This window comes from Eubalaena glacialis, chromosome 10, assembly GCF_028564815.1.
Source record: "Eubalaena glacialis isolate mEubGla1 chromosome 10, mEubGla1.1.hap2.+ XY, whole genome shotgun sequence".
Lineage (NCBI taxonomy): Eukaryota > Metazoa > Chordata > Mammalia > Artiodactyla > Balaenidae > Eubalaena > Eubalaena glacialis.
Window position 1 is genome coordinate 37,685,344 of NC_083725.1, and position 23,512 is coordinate 37,708,855.

The window sequence follows — 23,512 nt, forward strand, 5'->3', positions numbered from 1 at the left end:
ATAAAAAAAATAAAGATCCTACTAAACTTGAAAGCAATTAGATGACAAAATGAACTTGTTAAATTAGCTACTACAATGATATTCCACACAACTTCGATTTGTTCCATTAAGAGCCCTCAAATGCTTTTCACTTCTCTGACTCTTCAGAAGAAGAAGTTATATCCCACTTACTTTCAATACATAATCTTTTTCCTATGAACTTTTAGTCAAATAGACAACTGGTACCATATAGAAAACAGAAAACTGTATTCTATAATGAAAACAGAATTTTATTGAAAACATTTTAATAAAGAATTGCATAAAGAATATTAGATAACTACTTCATTAAAAATCGATCTGAAACAAGACCAAGCAAATTATTCACATTTCAGGTTACTTCTCCAATGAGAATTAATTATTTAAAATGCATTTCAATTCCATTTAATAGAGGTTTAGTTCCTCTGTTGAAATGAAATAAAAAAAAATACATATAAATTACTGATCTTACATTCACACACAATACTAAGTGAATATTATCAGTACTTTTCTTTTTCAATTAATCAATTAGCATTAATTAATAAAGTCATATTTTAAAGGGTATCTACTTATTCTCTTATATTGCAGATGAAGGAGCAAGATAAAAACCTACAAGAACAACTAAATTAAAAGGAGGTAAGCAATCTACCTGAAACAGATTTTTGAGTAATGATACTAAAGATGACCCAAGATCTCAGAAAAAGAATAGAGACATGGATTGAGAAGATACAAGAAAAGTTTAACAAAAACCTACAAGAAACAAAGAACAAACACATGAAAAAGACAATAACTGAAATGAAAAATACATTTGAAGGAATCAAAAGCCAAATAAATGAGGCAAAAGAAAGGATAAGTGACCTGGAAGACAAAATGGTGGAAATCACTGCCTTAGAAGAGAATAAAAAAAAAAACAAATGAAATGAGGTCAGTCTCAGAGACTTCTGCGACAACGTTAAATGCAACAACATTCGAATTATAAGGATTCCAAAAAGAAGAAGAAAAACAGAAAGGGCCTGAGAAAATATTTGAAGAGATCATAGTCAAAAACTTCCCTCCATGGGAAAGGAAATACTCATCCAAGTCCAGGAAACGCAGAGTCCCATACAGGACAAACCAAAGGAGGAACAGGCTGAGACACATATTAACCAAACTAACAAAAACTAAATACAAAGAAAAAATATTAAAAGCAGCAATGAAAAAGCAACAAATAACATACAGGGGAATTGCCCATAAGGTTATCAGCTGATTTTTCAGCAGAAACTCTGCAGGACACGAGGGAGTAGCAGGATATATTGAAAATGATGAAAGGGAACAACAAAGACTACTCTACACAGCAAGGCTCTCATTCAGATTTGATGGAGAAATCAAAAGCTTTACAGACAAGCAAAAACTAAGAGAATTCAGCACCACCAAAGCAGCTTTACAACACATGTTAAAGGAACAACAAATGCTATTCTAGGCAAGAAACAAAAGGGAAGAGAACAAAAGAGGAAGGGAAAAAAAATCTACAAAAACAAACCCAAAACAATTAACAAAATGGCAATAATAACATAAATATTGATAATTAACTTAAATGTAAATGTATTAAATGCTCCAACTAAAAGACACAGACTGGCTGAATGGATACAAAAACATGACCCTTATATATGCTGTCTACAAGAGACCCACTTCAGCCCTAGGGACAGATTCAGAGTGAAAGTGAGGGGATGAAAAAAGATATTCCATGCAAATGGAAATCAAAAGAAAGCTGGAGTAGCAATACTCATATCAGACAAAACAGACTTCAAAATAAAGACTGTTACAAGAGACAAGGAAGGAAACTACATAATGATCAAGGGATCAATCCAAGAAGAATATATAACAACTGTGAACTTTTATGCACCCAACACAGGAGAACCTCAATACATAAGCAAAATGTTAATGGCCATAAAAGGGGAAATCAACAGTAACAACAATAATAGTGGGGGCCTCTAATGCTCCACTGACACCAATGGACAGAACATCCAGACAGAAAACTAATAAGGAAACACAACCCTTAAATGACACATTTGACCAGGTAAACTTAATTGATACTTATAGGACATTCCATTCGAAAGCAGCAGAATACACTTTCTTCTCAAGTGCACGTGGAACATAATCCAGAATAGATTACATCTTGGGTCACAAATCAAGCCATGGTAAATTTAAGAAAGTTGGAATCATATCAAGCACGTTTTCCTCCCATAACACTATGAGATAAGAAATCAATTACATGAAAAAACTGTAAAAAGCACAAACACATGGAGGCTAAACAGTATGCTACTAAATAACCAATGAATCACTGAAGAAATCAAAGAGGAAATCAAAAAATACCTAGAAACATATGACAATGAAAACACAATGACCCAAAACCTATGGGATACAGCAAAAGCAGTGTTAACAGGGAAGCTTATAGCAATACAATCTTACCTCAAGAAACAAGAAAAATCACAAATAAACAACTGAACCTTATATCTAAAGCAACTAGAGAAAGAAAAACAAACAAAACATGTAGTAGAAGGAAAGAAGCTATAAAATCAGAGCAGAAATAAATGAAATAGAAATGAAGAAAACAATACCAAAGATCAATAAAACTAAAAGCTGGTTCTTTGAGAAGATAAAAAAAGTTGATAAGCCTTTAGGCAGTCTCTTCAATAAAGAACACGAGAGGACTCAAATCAATAAAATTAGAAATGAAAAAGGAGAAGTAACAACTGACACCACAGAAATACAAAGGATGGTAAGAGACTACAACAAGCAACTATACACCAATAAAATAAAATGGACAACCTGGAATAAATGGACAAATTCTTAGAAAGCACAACTTTACAGACTAAACCAGGAAGAAATAGAAAATATAAACAGACCAATGACAAGTGATAGAATTGAAACTGTGATTAAAAATCATCCAACAAAAGTCCAGGACCGAATGGCTTCACAGGCGAATTCTACCAAATATTTGGAGAAGAGCTGACACCTATCCTTCTCAAACTCTTCCAAAAAACTGCAGAGGAAGGAACACTCCAAAACTCATTCTAAGAGGCTACCATCACCCTGATACCAAAATCAGACAAAGATATCACAAAATAAGCAAATTAAAGACCAATATCACTGATGAATATAGACACAAAAAACTACCAAAGAGAATCCAACAACACATTAAAAGGATCATACACAAATCAAGTAGGATTTGTCCCAAGGATGCAAGGATTCTTCAGTATATGCAAATCAATCAATGTGATACACCATATTAACAAATTGAAGAATAAAGCCATGTTATTATCTCAATAGATGCAGGAATAGCTTTTGACAAAATTCAACATCCATTTATAAAAACTATCCAGAAAGTGGGCATAGAGGGAACCTACCTCAACATAATAAAGGCCATATACAACAAACCCACAGCAAACATCATTCTCAATGATGAAAAACTAAAAGCATTTCCTCTAAGATTACGAAAAAGACAAGGATGTCAACTCTTGCCACTTTTGTTCAACATAGTTTTGGAAGTACTAGCCATGGCAATCAGAGAAGTTAAAGAAATAAACGGAATCCAAATTGGAAAAGAAGAAGTAAAACTGTCACTGTTTGCAGATGACGTGGTACTCTACATACAAAATCCTAAAGATGCTACCAGAAAACTACTGGAGCTCATCAATGAATTTGGTAAAGTTGCAGAATACAAATTCTTGCATTCCTATACACTAACAATGAAAGATCAAAAAGAGAAATTAAAGAAACAATCCCATATTCCACTGCATCAAAATGAATAAAATACCTAGGAATAAACCTACCTAAGGAGGCAAAAGACCTGTACTCAGAAAACTATAAGATACTGATGAAAGAAATCAAAGATGACACAAACAGATGGAGAGATATACCATGTTCTTGGATTGGAAGAATCAATATTGTCAAAATGACTGTACGGCCCAAAGTAATCTACACGTTCAATGCAATCCCTATCAAATTACCAACAGCATTTTTCACAGAATTAGAACAAAAAATTTTACAATTTGTATGGAAACACAAAAGGCCCCAAATAGCCAAAGCAATCTTGACAAAGAAAAATGGAGCTGGAGGAATCAGGCTCCCTGACTTCAGACTATTATACAAAGGCACATTAATCAAGACAGTATAGCACTGGCACAAAAACAGAAATACAGTTCAGTGGAACAGGATAGAAAGCCCAGAGATAAACCCACGCACCTATGGACACCTAAACTATGACAAAGGAGGCAACAATACACAATGGAAAAAAGACAGTCTCTTCAGTAAGCGGTGCTGGGAAAACTGGACAACTACATGTAAAAGAATGAAATTACAACATTCTCTACCACCATACACAAGAATAAACTCAAAATGGATTAAAGACATAAATGTAAGGCCAGACACTATAAAACTCTTTGAGGAAAACATAGGAAAAACACTCTTTGACATAAATCGCAGCAATATTTTTTTTGATCCACCTCCTAGACTAATGCAATAAAAACTAAATTAAACAAATGGGATCTAATTAAACTTGAAAGCCTTTGCACAGCAAAAGAAACCATAAACAAGACGAAAAGATAACCCTCAGAATGGGACAAAATATTTGCAAACAACGATTAATCTCCAAAATATACAAATAGCTCATGCAGCTCAATATCAGAAAAACAAATAACCCAATCAAAAAATGGGCAGAATATCTAAATAGACATTTCCCCAAAGAAGACATACAGATGGCCAAAAAGCACATGAAAAGATGCTCAACATCACTATTATTCGAGAAATGCAAATCAAAACTCCAATGAGGTATCACCTCACACTGGTCAGATGGCCATCATCAAAAAATCTACAAACAATAAATGCTGCAGAGGCTGTGGAGAAAAGGGAATCCTCCTACACTGTTGGTGAGAATGTAAACTGGTGCAGCCACTATGGAAAACAGTATGGAGGTTCCTTAAAAAACTAAAAATAGAACTACCATATGACCCAGCAATCCCACTCCTGGGCATATACCCAAAGAAAACCATAATTCAAAAAGATACATGCACCCCAATGTTCACTGCAGCAGTATTTACAGTTGCCAGACATGGAAGCAACCTAAATGTCCATCAACAGAGGAATGGATAAAGAACATGTGGGTACATATATACAATGGAGCATTACTCAGCAATAAAAAAGAACAAAATAATGCCATTTGCAGCAAAATGGATGGACCTAGAGATTGTCACACTGAGTGAAGTCAGACACAACCATACAATATCACTTATTTGTGAAATCTAAAAAAAAAAAAAAAAGGTACAAATGAACTTATTTACAAAACAGAAGTAGAGTCAGTATGTAGAAAACAAACCTATGATTACCGAAGGGGAAAGGTGGGGAGGGAGGAATAAATTAGCAGATTGGAATTAACATATACACAGTATTATACATAAAATAGATAACTCATAATAACCTGCTGTATAGAACAGGGAACTCTATTCAATACTGTGTAATGGCCAATAGAAGAAAGGAATCTAAAAAAAAAAAAAGTGGATATATGTGTATGTATAACTGAATCACTTTGCTGTACACGTGAAACTAACACAACATTGTAAATCAATATACTCCAATAAAAATTAAAAGAAAAATAAAATAGTCTGGCATACACATAGTCTGACAATTACCGCATTACATAATAGTGAACTCACAATAAGAATCAGATTGACAGTGTTAAAAGTCAATAATCAATAATAGTGAAAATGCTATTTGAAATACTTTAAATCACCAGTCAAGTACCTAGCTTTATGTACAAAATGCCATTAACTAATTAACTATTAATGTTTCTCTATGGCCTTCTAAGGCCCTCAGTTAATTCCTCAATTTCTTTCCAGAGAATGACTATGCAACTCTCCCCACTCAAGTGCCCAGGGAGTATAATAATGTACTTCCCTTCTTTGCCAGCAATGCAAACAAAACTCAAAAGATACTGCATCATTATAGAGCGGCTATTTAATTGTTTACTGCAAATGAGCTGAATTTCCTGCACTATTAAAAAGAAAAAAAGTATAGGGCTGAATTCCATTAGGTTTAATGACCCATGATGTAACTCCATTGAAGGATTATTAACAAGGTAGAAATTACAGAAGGGCAGATCAGGATCTAATACATTAAAGAATTAGGACTAGATTTGTCCTGATATAGAACTGCAATCTTCCAAAACTCAATGGCTCTCATCTCTCAGAGTCCATGCACAAGTTAGATAGAAATACTATATAGCTGAGTTATTGTTTAAATAAGGAATCTACAGTACTGGAAAGGCCAGTCTAGAGGATTTCAAAGTTCATGGGCCATTTTTAAGATTTACAATAGAAAACTATGGGGAGGGCTCCAATCAAGATGGTGGAATAAAGGACATGGAGCTCATCTACTCCCACTAATACATCAAAAATACATCCACATGTGGAACAATTCACAGAGTGTACCTGCTGAAAGCTGGCAGAAGATCTCAGACATCCAAAATTGCAAGAAAGATTATCACATAACTGAGTAGGATGAAAGAAATAAGAAAAGGAATCTGGACGGGACTTGTGCCCCGGGAGGGAGCTATGAAACAGGAAAGGTTTCTGCACCCTGGAAAGCCCCTTCACAGGTAGGGTGATCAGCCAGGACAGAAAGGGAGCTTCAGAGGCTCGGAGGAGAGTGAAGCAGCTGGTCTGTGGAAGGCAGAACAGAGAGAGATGAACCAGCACAGATGGTCCATGCCACCTCACTGCATTGCCCAGCCTGAGACACACCTTTGCCAGTGCACGCAGGGGCAGGGTGCTGAAACTCAGGCTTCAGAGGACACACCAGGGGAGAGGACTAAGGTTGGCTGAGCAAAGACAGCCTAAAGGGACTGAAGCATGGTATGGGCTTCAACTGGGGGGTTATATGTGGAAGAAGCCTGGGCCCCCCGTAGAAGCGAAGTGCCACTGTTAATGGATTTGTGAAGAGAGGGGCAGGGCCCACCATAGAAGCCTCTTTCTTGGCATATTCAAAGCAGGCCTGGCACCTCCACTAGAAGCTCTGGGAATGCACAAGCTCCAGCACGTTGCCCACATGCAGAGGCAGGGCTGAAATCAGAGCCCATACCCAGGGGCCACACAATCTAGGAAACAGGGCTGAAATCTGAGCCCTCTCCTCACTGCTGTGTGATCTGCAGATTTACAATGCAGCCACTGGGCCCTTTGCGAACTCAGTGCCTGCCAGACATCCGAGTGGACGATGGGTGTTCATGTCTGGTGTTAGCAGCTGTGGGTTTTGCAGGTGAATGCACAAGGAGGCAGGACTGAAGTCTGGGCTGCTTCCATAGCTCCCATAGCACGTCCAGGTGCACCGCTACTGCAGTTCTAGTACCTGACTTCAGCAGATCTGTGCCTACGGACCTGCGCTGTTGGCTTTGTGAACACAGCACCTGAGGGACACCAGGGCTGATTGCATGCATTCCTACAGCTGAGGCAGGGCCAAGGGCAGTGCCAACAACAGTGTGCTTTGTGAGCCCGCACAATGGGTGACAGGTGACACCACAGAGCCCACTCCTGAGTGGACAGCTCCGGTGAAGGAATACTCAGTGGCTACTTTCCCAGAAGGAATGCTACAGTCCCGCCTACCTCACAGTGCACTTAAGAAATGGACCTGGGGGCTTCTACTCTAACATTTGGAGAGCAAAGACCCTGCTCCTGACAGGGCTGGGACAACCACAGAGGAAAGAGGAGGCCCTGAAAATATCTACTGCAGGCTCTCTCTGATCACCACAACAGCAGTCACACCCGCTAACAAGGGGCTAATGGCCAGCACACACTGAGGAAATAAGTGACAAGCATCCATACTAAAAACAGACCTTGCACCAAAAATATTAAACTCACACAGCCTACACAGGAATGCTACCACGTAAAAATAGTCCTCGAAGACCACACTACATAACTGTTTTTCCTAACCTCATAGAGTAAGAGAAATATAAGTAAAATGAAGAAGCAGAAGAACCAATCCCGATTAAAAGATCAAGAGAATTCCCCTGAAAGAACAAACAATGAAACATACCACTCAAATATAATAGACTCTGAGTTCAAAAAGGAGGTAATAAAAATACTGAAGAAATTAAGAAAAGCCGTCAATAGAAATGCAGGTTACTGTAAAAAGGAACTAGGAACTATAAAAAGGAACCAAAAAAATTAGAAAATTCATTTGCCAAGATGAAAGCTGAACTAAAGGCAATAAACAGCAAATTGAATGATGCAGAAGAATGAATAAGGGATCTGGAAGATGGAATAATGGAAATCACCCAATCAGAACAGCAGATAGAAAGACACTGAAAAAAAAAAAATGAAAGCAATATATGAGACCTATGGGATAATATAAAGTGTTCCAATCTTCACACAATAGGGATCCCAGAAGGAGAAGAAAGAGAAAAGAGGATCAAAAATGCATCTGAAGAAATTATGGCTGAAAACATCCCAAACCTAAATAAGGAAACAGATATCCAGGTAGAGAACCACAGAGGGTCCCAAATAAGAGGAACCCAAACAGATCTACAACAAGACATATTTTATAATTAAAATGGCAAAAGATAAAGATAAAGAGAGAATTCTAAAAGTAGCAAGAGAAAAACAAAGAGTTAATTACAAGGGAACCCCCATAAGGCTATCAGCTGATTTCTCTACAGAAATGTTGCAGGCCAGAAGGGAGTGGCAAGATATATTCAAAGTCCTGAAATGGAAACACCTGCAACTTAGGATACTCTACCCAGCAAGATTATCATTTAGAATAGAAGGAGAGAGAAAGAATTTCTCAGGGACTTCCCTGGTGGCGCAGTGGTTAAGACTCCGTGCTCCCAACACAGGGGACCTGGGTTCGATCTCTGGCCAGGGAACTAGATCCCACATGCATGCCACAACCAAGAGTTTGCATGCCACAACTAAGGAGCCTGCATGCCACAGAGACAGCAAGCTGCAACTAAGGAGCCCGTGAGCTACAACTAAGGAGCCTGCCTGCCGCAACTAAAGGAGCCCACATACTGCAACTAAGGAGCCAGTGAGCCACAACTAAGCAGCCCACAAGCCGCAACTAAGGAGCCCACCTGCCACAACTAAGACCCGGCACAACAAAATAAATTAAAAAAAAAAAATTTCTCAGGCAAGCAAAAACTGAAAGAATAGCAATACTAAACCTACTCTAAAAAAAAGAAATATTGAAAGGTCTTCTCTAACTACAAAAAAAGCTAGAATCTACAAGAAAGAGAAAAATGATAATTAGAAAGTAAATCACTTAAATAAGCCAGTATACAGATTTTTTAAAAAATCAAAAATTTTGTAAAAGCAGTTAACTACAATGAACAGCAAAAGGATAATCGTGAAGATGTAAAAGAGGACATTAAAATCATAAACTGTGGAAGAGGAAAGTAAGAAAATATAGTTTTTTGGGTTTTTTTAAAGAATGTGTTTCAGCCTATATGACTACCAGTCTAAAGCAAGTAGATATAGAAATTGGTTAACATACTTGAAAAACAGGGCAGCCACAAATCAAAAACATAATAGATTCAGCAAAACCGAAAAGAAGAGCACTTAAGTACAATATAAAAGGAAACCATTAAATCACAGAAAAAAACCAAAAAGATAAAGAAAGGGACAAAGAAGAAATATAAAATCAACAGGAAAACAAGGTTGAAAAGAGCAATAAATACATACCTATAAATAATTATCTTAAATGTCCATGGACTAAATGCTCCAATCAAAAGACACAGAATGGCTGACTGGGTAATGAAACAAGAGCCTACAATAAACTGCCTACAAGAAACCAACTTTAGGGCAAAGGACACACATAGACTGAATGTGATGGGATGGAGACAGATATTTCATGCAAACATAATGGCAGGAAAGCGGAGGTAGCAATAATTTTTTCAGACAAAATCAACTTTAAAACAATGGCCATAAAGAGACATAAAGAAAGACACTACATAATGATAAAAGGATCAGTACAAGAAGAGGACATTACGCTCGTTAATATATATGCACCCAATACAACAGAACCTGAAGACATAAATACTAACAGACATAAAGGGAGAAACAGACAGGAATACAAAAATAGCATTAGAATTTAATACCCAACTCATATCACTGGACAGATCTTCCCGATAGAAATTCAATAAGGCAACAGAGATCCTAAATGATACAACAGAACAGCTAATCCTAATTTATATTTTCAGGACATTATATCCAAAAAACCAAAAAAATTCTTTTCAACTGTGCATGGACCATTCTCTAGAATTGACCATCAACTAGGTCACAAAAGAAGCCTCAACAAATTAAAGAGGACAGAAATTATTTCAAGCACCTTTTCTGACAACAATGGCGTGAAACTAGAAATCAAACACAGAATGAGAAATGGGAAAAAAAGAATTATATGGAGACTAAACAACATACTATTTAAAAACCAATGGGTCAATGATGAAATCAAGAGGAAATTAAAAAACACCTTAAGATAAATGACAATAAAAACACAACCATAGAAAATCAATGGGATGCAGCAAAAGCATTTCTTAGAGAGAAGTTCATAGCAATAAAGGCCTTCCTCAAAAAACAAGAAAAATCTTAAATAAACAACCTAACTTACCACCTAGAAGAATTAGACAAAAAACAAACAATACCCAAAGTCAGCAGAAGGAAGGAAATAATAAAGGTCAGAGAGGAAATAAATAAAATAGAGATTTTTTAAAAAGTAGAAAAAAATCAATAAAATCAAGAGCTGGTTCTTTGAAATGATAAACAAAATCAACAAATCTCTGGCCAGCATCTTTAAGAAAAGAGAGAGGACACAAAAAAGCAAACAATAAATAAATAAAAGAGGAGAAATAACAACTGATATCGCAGAAATACAAAAAAAAAATAAGGAAATACTATGAACAATTATATGCCAACAAATTGGACAACCTAGAAGAAATGGACAAGTTTCTAGAAACAAGGGGCCCAACAAAACTGAATCAAGAAGAAATAGATAATTTGAACAGACTGATGGAATTCTACCAGATATACAAATAAGAATTTATATACTGATTCTTCTCAAATTCTTCCAAAAGACTGAAGGGAAGAAACACTCCCAAAGTCATTCTATGAAGCCACGATCACCCTAATAACCAAAATCAGACAAAGACACTACCAAAAAAGAAAATTACAGGCCAATATCTTTGATGAATACAGATGCAAAAATTCTCAACAAAATACTAGCAAACCAAATCCAACAACACATAAAAAAGATCATACACCACAACCAAGCTGGATTCACCCCAGGGTAACAAGAATGGTTCAACGCACACAAATCAATCAATGTGACACACCACCACAACAAAAAAAGACAAGAACCACATAATCATCTTAATAGATGCAAAAGAAGCATCTGATAAAATTCAACATCCATTCATGACAAAAACTCTTACCAAAGTGGGAATAGAGGGAACATATCTCAACATAATAAAAGCTATTTATGAAAAACTCACCACCAATAATACTCAAAGGTGAAAAGATGAAAGCGCTGCCACTAAAATCTGGAACAACACAAGGATGCCCACTCTCACCACTTCTATACAACATAGTATTGGAAGTCCTAGCCACAGCTATCAGACAAGAAAAAGAAATGAAAGGCATCCAAATTGGAAGGGAAGAGGTAAAACTGTCACTATATGAAGAAGGTACTATATATAGAAAAATCAAAAGACTCCACACAAAAACTGCTAGAAATGATAAATGAATTCAACAAGGTAGCAGGATACACAATTAATATGCAGAAATCTGTTGTATTTCATTACACTAACAATAAAATAAAGGGAAATTAAAAAAAATATTTCCTCTTAAAATCACATCAAAAAAAAAAAAAAGACTTAGGAATAAACCTGATCAAGGATGTGAAAAGATTTATATGCTAAGAACTTTAAAAAATTACTAAAGGAAATTGAAGATGATTCAAAGAAGTGGAAAGACATCCCATACTCTTGGATTGGAAGAATTAATACTGGTAAAATGGCCACACTACATAAAGCAGTCTACATATTTAATGTGATCCCTATCAAATTACCCATAAAAGTTTTCAGAGAACGAGAACAAATAATCCTAAAATTGATATGGAACCATAAAAGCCCCAGAACTGTCAAAGTATTCCTGAGGAGAAAGAACAAAAGAAGACGCATAACCCTCCCAGACTTCAGAAAATACTACAAAGCTACAGTAATCAAAACAGTGTTGTATGGGCACAAAAACAGACATACGGATCAATGGAACAGAATAGAGAGCCCAGAAATAAACCCATACACCTATGGCCAATTAATCTTCAACAAAGTAGGCAAGAATATACAGTGGAGAAAAGACAGTCTCTTCAGCAAGTAGCATTGGGAAAGTAGGACAGCTGCATGTAAATCAACAAAGGTAGACCACATCCTCACACTATACACAAAAATAAACTCAAAATGGCTCAAAGACATAAATATATGACATGACAGCATAAAACTCCTAGAAGAAAACATAGGCAAAACATTCTCTGACATATATCATACAAATGTTTTCTTAGGTCAGTCTCCCAAGGCAACAGAAATAAAAGCAAAAATAAACAAATGGGACCTAATCATACAAGTTTTTGCACACCAAAGGAAACCATAAACAAAATAAAAAGGCAACCTACAGAATGGGAGAAAATAAGTGCAAGCGATGCAACAGACAAGGGCTTAATTTCCAAAACACAGAAATAGCTCATAAAACTCAATAACAAAAAAACAAAAACCCAATCAAAAAGTGGACAGAAGACCTAAATACACATTTCTCGAAAGAAGACATACACCCCATCAAGCCTCCTAGATAGCCTCATCCACCAGAGGGCAGACAGCAGAAGCAAGAATAACTATAATCCTGCAGCCTGTGGAACAAAAACCACATTCACAGAAAGATAGACAAGATGAAAAGGCAGAGGGCTATATACCAGATGAAGGAACAAGATAAAACCCAAGAAAAACAACTAAATGAAGTGGAGATAGGCAACATTCCAGAAAAAGAATTCAGAATAATGATAGTGAAGATGATCCAGGACCTCGGAAAAACAATGGAGGCAAAGATCAAGAAGATGCAAGAAATGTTTAACAAAGACCTAGAAGAATTAAAGAACAAACAAACAGAGATGAACAATACAATAACTGAAATGAAAACTACACTAGAAGGAATCAACAGCAGAATAACTGAGGCAGAAGAAAGGATAAGTGACCTGGAAGACAGAATGGTGGAATTCACTGCTGTGGAACAGACAAAAGAAAAAAGAATGAAAAGAAATGAAGACAGCCTAAGAGACCTCTGGGACAACATTAAATGTAACAACAATCGCATTATAGGGGTCCCAGAAGGAGAAGAGAGAGAGAAAGGACCAGAGAAAATATTTGAAGAGATTATAGTTGAAAACTTCCCTAACACGGGAAAGGAAATAGACACCCAAGTCCAGGAGGCGCAGCGAGTCCCATACAGGATAAACCCAAGGAGAAACATGCTGAGACACATAGTAATCAAACTGGCAAAAATTAAAGACAAAGAAAAATTATTGAGAGCAGCAAGGTAAAAACGACAAATAAGAAACAAGGGAACTCCCATAACGTTAACAGCTGATTTCTCAGCACAAACTCTACAAGCCAGAAGGGAGTGGCATGATATACTTAAAGTGATGAAAGGGAAGAACCTAAAACTAAGATTACTCTACCCGGCAAGGATCTCATTCAGATTAGATGGAGAAATCAAAAGCTTTACAGACAAGCAAAAGCTAAGAGAATTCAGCACCACCAAACCAGCTCTACAACAAATGCTAAAGGAACTTCTCTAAGTGGGAAACACAAGAGAAGAAAAGGACCTATAAAAACAAACCCAAAACAATTAAGAAAATGGTCAAAGGAACATACATATCAATAATTACCTTAAACATGAATGGATTAAATGCTCCAACCAAAAGACACAGGCTTGCTGAATGGATACAAAAACAAGACCCATATATGTGCTGTCTACAAGAGACCCACTTCAGACCTAGGGACACATACAGACTGAAAGTGAGGGGATGGAAAAAGATATCCCATGCAAATGGAAATCAAAAGAAATCTACAGTACATTTACTCATATCAGATAAAATAGACTTTAAAATAAAGAATGTTACAAGAGACAAGGAAGGACACCACATAATGATCAAGGGATTAATCCAAGAAAATATAACAATTATAAACATATATGTACCCAACATAGGAGCACCTCAATACATAAGGCAACTGCTAACAGCTATAACAGAGGAAATCGACAGTAACACAAAAATAGTGGGGGACTTTAACAACTCACTTACACCAATGGACAGATCATCCAAAATGAAAATAAATAAGGAAACACAAGCTTTAAATGACACAATAGACCAGATAGATTTAATTGATATTTATAGGACATTCCATCCAAAAACAGCAGATTACACTTTCTTCTCAAGTGCACACGGAACATTCTCCAGGATAGATTACATCTTGGGTCACAAATCAAGCCTCAGTAAATTTAAGAAAATTGAAATCCTACCAAGCATCTTTTCTGACCACAACGCTATGAGATTAGAAATCAATTACAGGGAAAAAAACGTAAAAAACACAAACATGGAGGCTAAACAATATGTTACTAAATAACCAAGAGATCACTGAAGAAAGCAAAGAGGAAATCAAAAAATACCTACAGACAAATGACAATGAAAACACGATGATCCAAAACCTATGGGATGCAGCAAAAGCAGTTCTAAGAGGGAAGTTTATAGCTATACAAGCCTACCTCAAGAAACAAGAAAAATCTCAAGTAAACAATCTAAGCTTACAACTAAAGGAACTAGAGAAAGAAGAACAAACTAAACCCAAAGTTAGCAGAAGGAAAGAAATCATAAAGATCAGAGCAGAAATAAATGAAACAGAAACAAAGAAAACAATGGCAAAGATCAATAAAACTAAAAGCTGGTTCTTTGAGAAGATAAACAAAATTGATAAACCATTAGCAAGACTTATCAAGAAAAAGAGGGAGAGGACTCAAATCAATTAAATTAGAAATGAAAAAGGAGAAGTTACAACAGACACCGCAGAAATACAAAGCATCCAAAGAGACTACTACCAGAAACTCTATGCCAATAAAATGGACAACCTGGAAGAAATGGACAAATTCTTAGAAAGGTATAACCTTTCAAGACTGAACCAGGAAGAAACAGAACATATGAACAGACCAATCACAAGTAATGAAATTGAAACTGTGATTAAAAATCTTCCAACAAACAAATATCCAGAACCAGATGGCTTCACAGGTGAATTCTATCAAACATTTAGAGAAGAGCTCACACCCATTCTTCTCAAACGCTTCCAAAAATTTGCAGAGGAAGGGACACTTCCAAACTCATTCTATGAGGCCACCATCACCCTGATACCAAAACCAGACAAAGATACTACAAAAAAAGAAAATTTCAGACCAATATCACTGATGAATATAGATGCAAAAATCCTCAACAAAATACTAGCAAACAGAATCCAACAACACGTTAAAAGGATCATACACCACAATCTAGTGGGATTTATCCCATGGATGCAAGAATTCTTCAATATATGCAAATCAATCAATGTGATGCACCATATTAACAAATTGAGGAATAAAAACCATATGGTCATCTCAATAGATGCAGAAAAAGCTTTTGACAAAATTCAACACCCACTTATGATAAAAACTCTCCAGAAAGTGGGCATAGAGGGAACCTACCTCAACATAATTAAGGCCATATACGACAAACCCACAGCAAACATCATTCTCAATGGTGAAAAACTGAAAGCATTTCCTCTAAGATCAGGAACGAGACAAGGATGTCCACTCTCACTACTATTATTCAACATAGTTTTGGAAATCTTAGCCACGGCAATCAAACAAGAAAAAGAAGTAAAACGAATCCAAATTGGAAAAGAAGAAGTAAAACTGTCACTGTTTGCAGATGACATGATACTATACATAGAGAATCCTAAAAATGCCACTAGGAAACTACTAGAGCTAATCAATGAATTTGGTAAAGTTGCAGGATACAAAATTAATGGACAGAAATCTCTTGCATTCCTATACACTAATGATGAAAAATCTGAAAGAGAAATTATGGAAACACTCCCATTTACCATTGCAACAAAAAGAATAAAATACCTAGGAATAAACCTTCCTAGGGAGACAAAAGACCTTTATGCAGAAAACTATAAGACACTGATGAAAGAAATTAAAGATGATACCAACAGATGGAGAGATATACCATGTTCTTGGATTGGAAGAATCAATATTGTGAAAATGACTATACTACCCAAAGCAATCTACATATTCAATGCAATCCCTATCAAATTACCAATGGCATGTTTTACGGAACTAGAACAAATCATCTTAAAATTTGTATGGAGACACAAAAGACACCGAATAGCCAAAGCAGTCTTGAGGGAAAATAATGGAGCTGGAGGAATCAGACTCCTTGACTTCATACTATACTACAAAGCTACAGTAATCAAGACAATATGGTACTGGCACAAAAACAGAAACATAGATCAATGGAACAGGATAGAAAGCCCAGAGATAAACCCACGCACCTATGGTCAACTAATCTACGACAAAGGAGGCAAGGATATACAATGGAGAAAAGACAGTCTCTTCAATAAGTGGTGCTGGGAAAACTGGACAGCTACATGTAAAAGAATGAAATTAGAACACTCCCTAACACCATACACAAATATAAACTCAAAATGGATTCGAGACCTAAATTTAAGACCAGACACTATAAAACTCTTAGAGGAAAACAGGAAGAACACTCTTTGACATAAATCACAGCAAGATCTTTTCTGATCCAACTCCTAGAGTAATGGACATAAAAACAAAAATAAACAAATGGGACCTAATGAAACTTAAAAGCTTTTGCACAGCAAAGGAAACCATAAAGAAGATGAAAAGACAACCCTCAGAATGGGAGAAAATATTTGCAAACGAATCAATGGACAAAGGATTAATCTCCAAAATATATAAACAGCTCATTCAGCTCAATACTAAAGAAACAAACAACCCAATGCAAAAATGGGCAGAAGACCTAAATAGACATTTCTCCAAAGAAGACATACAGATGGCCAAAAAGCACATGAAAAGCTGTTCAACATCACTAATTATTAGAGAAATGCCAATCAAAACTACAATGAGGTATCACTTCATACCAGTTAGAATGGGCAGAAAATCTACAAACAACAAATGCTGGAGAGGGTGTGGAGAAAAGGGAACCCTCTTGCACTGTTGGTGGGAATGTAAATTGATACAGCCACTATGAACAACAGTATGGAGGTTCCTTAAAAAACTATAAATAGAATTACCATATGATCCAGCAATCCCACTACTGGGCATATACCCAGAGGAAACCATAATTCAAAAAGACACATGCACCCCAATGTTCATTGCAGCACTATTTACAATAGCCGGGTCATGGAAGCAACCTATATGCCCAACGACAGACGAATGGATAAAGAAGTTGTGGTACATATATACAATGGAATATTACTCAGCCATAAGAGACATGGATGGATCTAGAGACTGTCATACAGAGTGAAGTAAGTCAGAAAGAGAAAAACAAATATCGTATATTAACACATGTATGTGCAACCTAGAAAAATGGTACAGATGAACCAGTTTGCAGGTCAGAAGTTGAGACACAGATGTAGAGAACAAACGTATGGATAGCAAGGGGGGAAACCGTGGTGGGGTGGGGATGGTGGTGTGCTGAATTGGGAGATGGAGATTGACATGTATACACTGATGTGTATAAAACTGATGACTAATTAGAACCTGCAGTATAAAAAAACAAACAAAAAAAACAACTAATACTAAACTTTCTTTGGGTTATTTGTATGGAAATATGTTAACATGTTTCAGACATTACATGAAATTTCTAAAAATCTTATATGTTCTGGTATAATGTTATAAGTCATAATTCTAGTTATTACTTTAAAATGTATATCTCAGAAATAAGAAAAAAAAAGAAGACATACAGATGGCCAATAGGCACAGGAAAAGATACTCAATATTGCTAATTATTAGAGAAATGCAAATCAACAGTACAATGAAGTACCACCTCACACCAGTCAGAATGGTCATCATTGAAAAATCTACAAATAAAAAATGCTGGACAGGGTGTGGAGAAATGGGAACCCTCCTACACTGTTAATGAGAATGTAAATTGGTGCAGCCACTACGGAAAACAGTATGGACGTTCCTCACAAAACTGAAAACAGAGTTGCCATATGATCAAGCAATCCCAGTCCTGGGCATGTATCTGGACAAAACTGTAATTTGAAATGATACATGCACCCCTATGTTCATAGCAGCGCTATTTACAATAGCCAAGACACGGAAGCAACCTAACTGGTTCATTGAGAGATGAATGGATAAAGAAGATGTAGTATATTTATACAATGGAATACTACTTAGCCATAAAAGAAGGAAATAAAGCCATTTGCAGCAACATGGATGCACCCAGAGATTATCATACTAAGTGAAGCAAGTCAAAATGAGAATGACAAACACCATATATCACTTAAATGTGGAATCTAAAATATGACACAAATGAACTTATTTATGAAACAGAAAGAGACTCATAGACATGGAGAACAGACTTGTCATTGCCAAGGGGGAGGGGGTATTGGGGAGGGATAGATGGGGAATTTGAGATTAGCAGATCCAAACTATTATATATAGAATGGATAAACAACAAGGTCCTACTGTACAGCACCGGGACCTATATTCAATATCCTATAATAAACCATAAAGGAAAATAATATGAAAAAGAAAACTATGGGGAACAAAATAAATCAGGGACATTCATAAAAGAAATATTTCAATTATTTTCTGATTGCTTACAATATGCCAAGCATTACCCTAGACACTACATATATGAACTGAAATAGCCCTTGTCCTAAACACTAAAAAGTTCAACTTCTAAAGGGTAAGAGAAATAAGCAAACAAACAATTACAAGTGCTGATGGTTTTTCACTAAAGCCAAAAAGATATTCATAGATCACTGAATCAGGAGATTTACCCTATTCACACAATCTAACATTTCTAATAAATAAGCTAAGAAATGAAAGAACAATGTTCAATGCTCTATGAATGGGATTTTCTTTTCTCTGAAAGTGCAAAATTTCTATCAGAAGTATTTCAGGATTTTCCTCTAAAATATCAGCACATTTCTTTGTTGTAGTAAACAACTTTGTACTTTCATTTTTTAACAAACTACTTTGAAAGGTAGATAAACCAAGGCGCTGACCCTGATAGAATAAATGACTTTAATGGCATTCTTTGAATTCTCTGAAAGAGAATTCTTTCAGAATTGTTGGCAAAGGTTAGTTTTACATATATGCCTAATAAAGCTTTAACTAAATGTGCAAGTGCCCTATCTCTGCAGAGAAGAATGAAATTTTCTTTTCTGGTCAAAGAATCCTCAGGATATAAGAACTTGCTGTATAGCACAGGGAACTCTACTCAGTATTCTGTAATGGCCTATATGGGAAAAGAATCTAAAAAAAAAAAAAAGAGTGGATATATGTATATGTATAACTGATTCACATTGCTGTACACCTGAAACTAACACAACATTGTAAATCAACTCTACTCCAAATAAATAAATAAATAAATAATACTTGTAACCAAAAAAATAAATAAAAAGTGATAACCTACCGGTATAGTTTCAGAAATTGCAGAAAGATCCCCTTCCCTGGCCACCCTGTATAGATAGCTGTCTATCCCACGTTACATCCACACACCACCATCCCCAAAAGAAAAACACTGCTGATACCTGAAATTCCTATAATTATCACTCCATTCGTTTGTATGAATTTAATAGGTGCTTTTTCACAGTTAAACTGTTAACATCCTAAGGGTGGGGGAATTGGAGGAAGGTGGTCAAAATGTACAAACCTCCAGTTGCAAGAAAAATAAGTACTAGACATGTAATGCACAACATGATGACTATAGTTAACATGCTGTATGATATATGGGAAAACTGTTATGAAAGTAGATCCTAAGAGTTCTCATCACAATGATTTTTTCTTTTCTTTTTATTATATCTATATGAGATGATGGATGTTAACTAAACCTGTTGTGATAACCATTTCACAACATATGTAAATCAAATCACCATGCTGTACACTGTAAGCAGTGATGTATGTCAATTATTTCTCAATAAAACTAGGAAAAAATGTTAAAAAAAAAAAAAGAATCCATAGAATAAAAACCTTTATATTTGAAGCTTCAAAGGGCTATACAGTTTCCACAAGAGACTCACAAATAGAAATTCTACTTTGAATACAACTTTGAATTCTACTTCCCCGAGTTATGAGATACAATGCTCAAAAGCTAGGAGGAGCTGAAAAACATAAAGAAATCAGTAATGGTATAGAGATATATGCTCAAGGGATGAGATATAGTCTGTCAATACTCTACGATATCCTTAGAACAGTAGAAGAAATGTTATTTAATAGAAGATCTGCTTCAATTTTTTCAGATGAACTGCTTTCAATTTCAAGAATCCCCTGAAATTCAGCCACAGTTTTAGAACCCTCTCATATAAAGTGACAAGTATCAAAAAAGAGATAAGTATAACAAGAATACAAATATATATAATTTGAAAAGACAAATTCCGTAAAGAATATTTTAAAAGTCTTTAAGTTTCAAAAGAGTAAAAGGTTACAACTGTTCAAAAGGATGAGAAAAAAGACTTCATAATGGAGTAAAGACAAAATGAAAAGTGGATAGCCTCAAGAGGGTGATATCCAGCACAGATAATTAATAGCATATGTAAATGTCAAAGAAACATGTAGGTTACGTATAAAAAAGCTTTGGAGGTAAGGCTGGAAAATGGGGTTATACTTTGAAAGGATATACTGCAGGAAGATCTAGTACTTAATATAGTTAGCACTAAGAAACCACATAAAATTTCAGAATACAAAAGTATTATGACCACAAAGACACTTGAAAAAATAAATCTGGCAAAAGTGTACACAGTATAACTAGTTTTAGCTATACTCTTTTAGTCCCTACTTTTTAATCCTACTTATAGTTTCCCATTCTCAATTCCTTAATCTGTACAAGAAACTCCAAGTTATCCACTTTTTAAAAACATGACTAGCACAACTTAGTAAAAACAGCCTATTTCATAAACATATTCTCTGTACTATTATCTAAATCATTAATAATTGAAGCTTGAAAAAATTCTATGAAACCTGACTTCATAGATTCTCACCTCCTCTCACACTACCGTTAAATTATATAAATTAATCTTTGAGAATAGTCCTTTAAAATCAGTTATAAACCACTCTATAAACCTCTCAACACTGTAATGCAACCAAACCAATCCTTTGCCTTTTTCTATCTACATTTACTCCTGTGGTGATTTCATGCAGTATCGTGAATTTAAACACCATTTATATGTTAATAATGCCCCAATTTCTATTTCCCGTTCAGGTTTCTCTCAACTCCCAACTATATCCATCTGCCTACTTGATAGCTCTACTTGTTTCACATCTAAAAGACATCCAAGCTCAATATACCCAAAACAGAACTTCCAATCTGCTCCAAACCTACTCTTTCTCCCACATCTCAAATAATGACCATTCTATTCTTCTAGCTGCTCAGGTAAAAATCTCTGGAGTCTATTTTTCCTCTTCTCTTTAATTCATATTCCCTTCCCATCTAAACCATCATAAAAATCCTGTCTGCTCTCCTTCAAAATATACACAGAAAACATTTATGCATATAAAAAATTTAATCACTTCTAACCATCTCTTCAGTTACTATCTTGGTCAAGTCCACTATCGTTCCTTGTATGTATTATGGCAAAAGCTTAACTAGACCCTGTGTCTGACCTTATTCTCCCCCAATCTACTCTTAACAAAGAAGCCAGGATGGTCCTGTCAAAATACATTTTCTGCTCAAAAATCTTAAATAGCTTTACCTCTCACCCAGAATAAAAACCTATTGGGTTGGTCAAAAAGTTCATTCAGATTTTTCCATAAGATGGTACGAAAACCCAAACAAACTTCTTGGCCAACCCAATACTTCCTTACTATGACTTTCAAGCTTAACATGATCTGGCCTCCCACAATCTCTCTAATCTGGATCTTCTACTTTCCTCTCTTTCATTCATTCCACTCCAACAACACTGGTCTCCTTGCTGTTCTTCCTACACATTGGACACATGCCCTATCTTTGGAACTTTAAATTCTCTGTTCCTTATGTCCACAGTGCTCTTCACTCAGATCCACAAAGATCACTGTTTAACTTCCTTCAAGTCCTTGTATCAGTGTCACTTTTTCAATGAGAATTAGCCTGTGCATCCCAAGACATACACATACACATAAACACACAGCATACCTGGCACTCAAGATCCCTACTACCCTGCCTAAAATATATAACTTTTTTAAAATTTTTATTATTTATTATCTCTTTCTTACTACCCAAATAAAACTCCATGCAGACAGGTGTTTTCATCTGTTTTACTGACCAACAGGTAGGTGAATGAATCCTAGAACAAAATATTTTACATGAAATGGATAACAAATTCAAGTCTCTCATTCTGGAAGAGGAGATAATGACCTTGACTTGTGCAAGGTCAGTCAGTAAATGGCAGAGCCCAGAAAAAAACCAGGTCTCCTTGGCCCTAGGCCTAGCTGTAGGCCTAGGCTTTTTTCCACCAGGACACAATGGTGGAACATAAGAGAATACATATGCAAATAAATTTTAAAAACAAGCAAACAAGCATAAATATATACAAGCACACCGACACAGATATAGACACATTTAACATTAAAATATTACCACTGTCAAGTAGAAGTATTATACAAGGTAACTGGCTACCTATAAACAAACTTTTATTACTTACCTCTACCCCAGATTTTTTTGATGATATCTGCATTATGGTGTCTTCGAATTTATTTGCCTTGTCAAGTTGGGCTTTAAGTTGTTCAGCTAATTCCTTCAAATAGAAAGACAAGAAAAATAGGTGTGATAACATAGTTTCTTCATTTGTAGAATATTTCAAATTCATGTAACAATAGGGAAAACAGCATAGCAAACATCCAAGTAGCTCTCACCTAAATCTAGTTACCAACTCACAGCCTAGTATATTACTTTTTAATGAACTCATCTGGGTAACAAAATTCTCAAATACCTGTAGAAATCGTTTATGCTTTGAAGGTTAATAATTACAAGGACATACATTTTAGGGAAGATAGGGAAAAGAAAGAAATACATAACCTTAAGAATGGCATTTTTATAATTCCTTAGATATTATAAACTTCCAATACTCAGAATTTCAGTTATTTGTAAAAAGAAAGCCATCACAAGATTTAAAATATTACGTTCTTTATTTTTAAGTAATTTAGATAAAAATTCTGTATGTATTTCATTTTTA

The 23,512-nt window shown here is 35.6% G+C and overlaps 1 protein-coding gene across 2 annotated transcripts in view; it reads right to left on the reverse strand.

The window, feature by feature from the left end:
- The window catches only part of CWF19L2 (CWF19 like cell cycle control factor 2), a 198,368-nt gene that overhangs the window by 75,589 nt on the left and 99,267 nt on the right, over positions 1 to 23,512 (reverse strand). For both annotated transcript variants that reach the window (XM_061202601.1, XM_061202600.1), the window contains exon 10: positions 22,982 to 23,074. In XM_061202601.1, the coding sequence (XP_061058584.1) occupies positions 22,982 to 23,074 (93 nt within the window). The remainder of the gene's footprint in view (positions 1 to 22,981; positions 23,075 to 23,512) is intronic.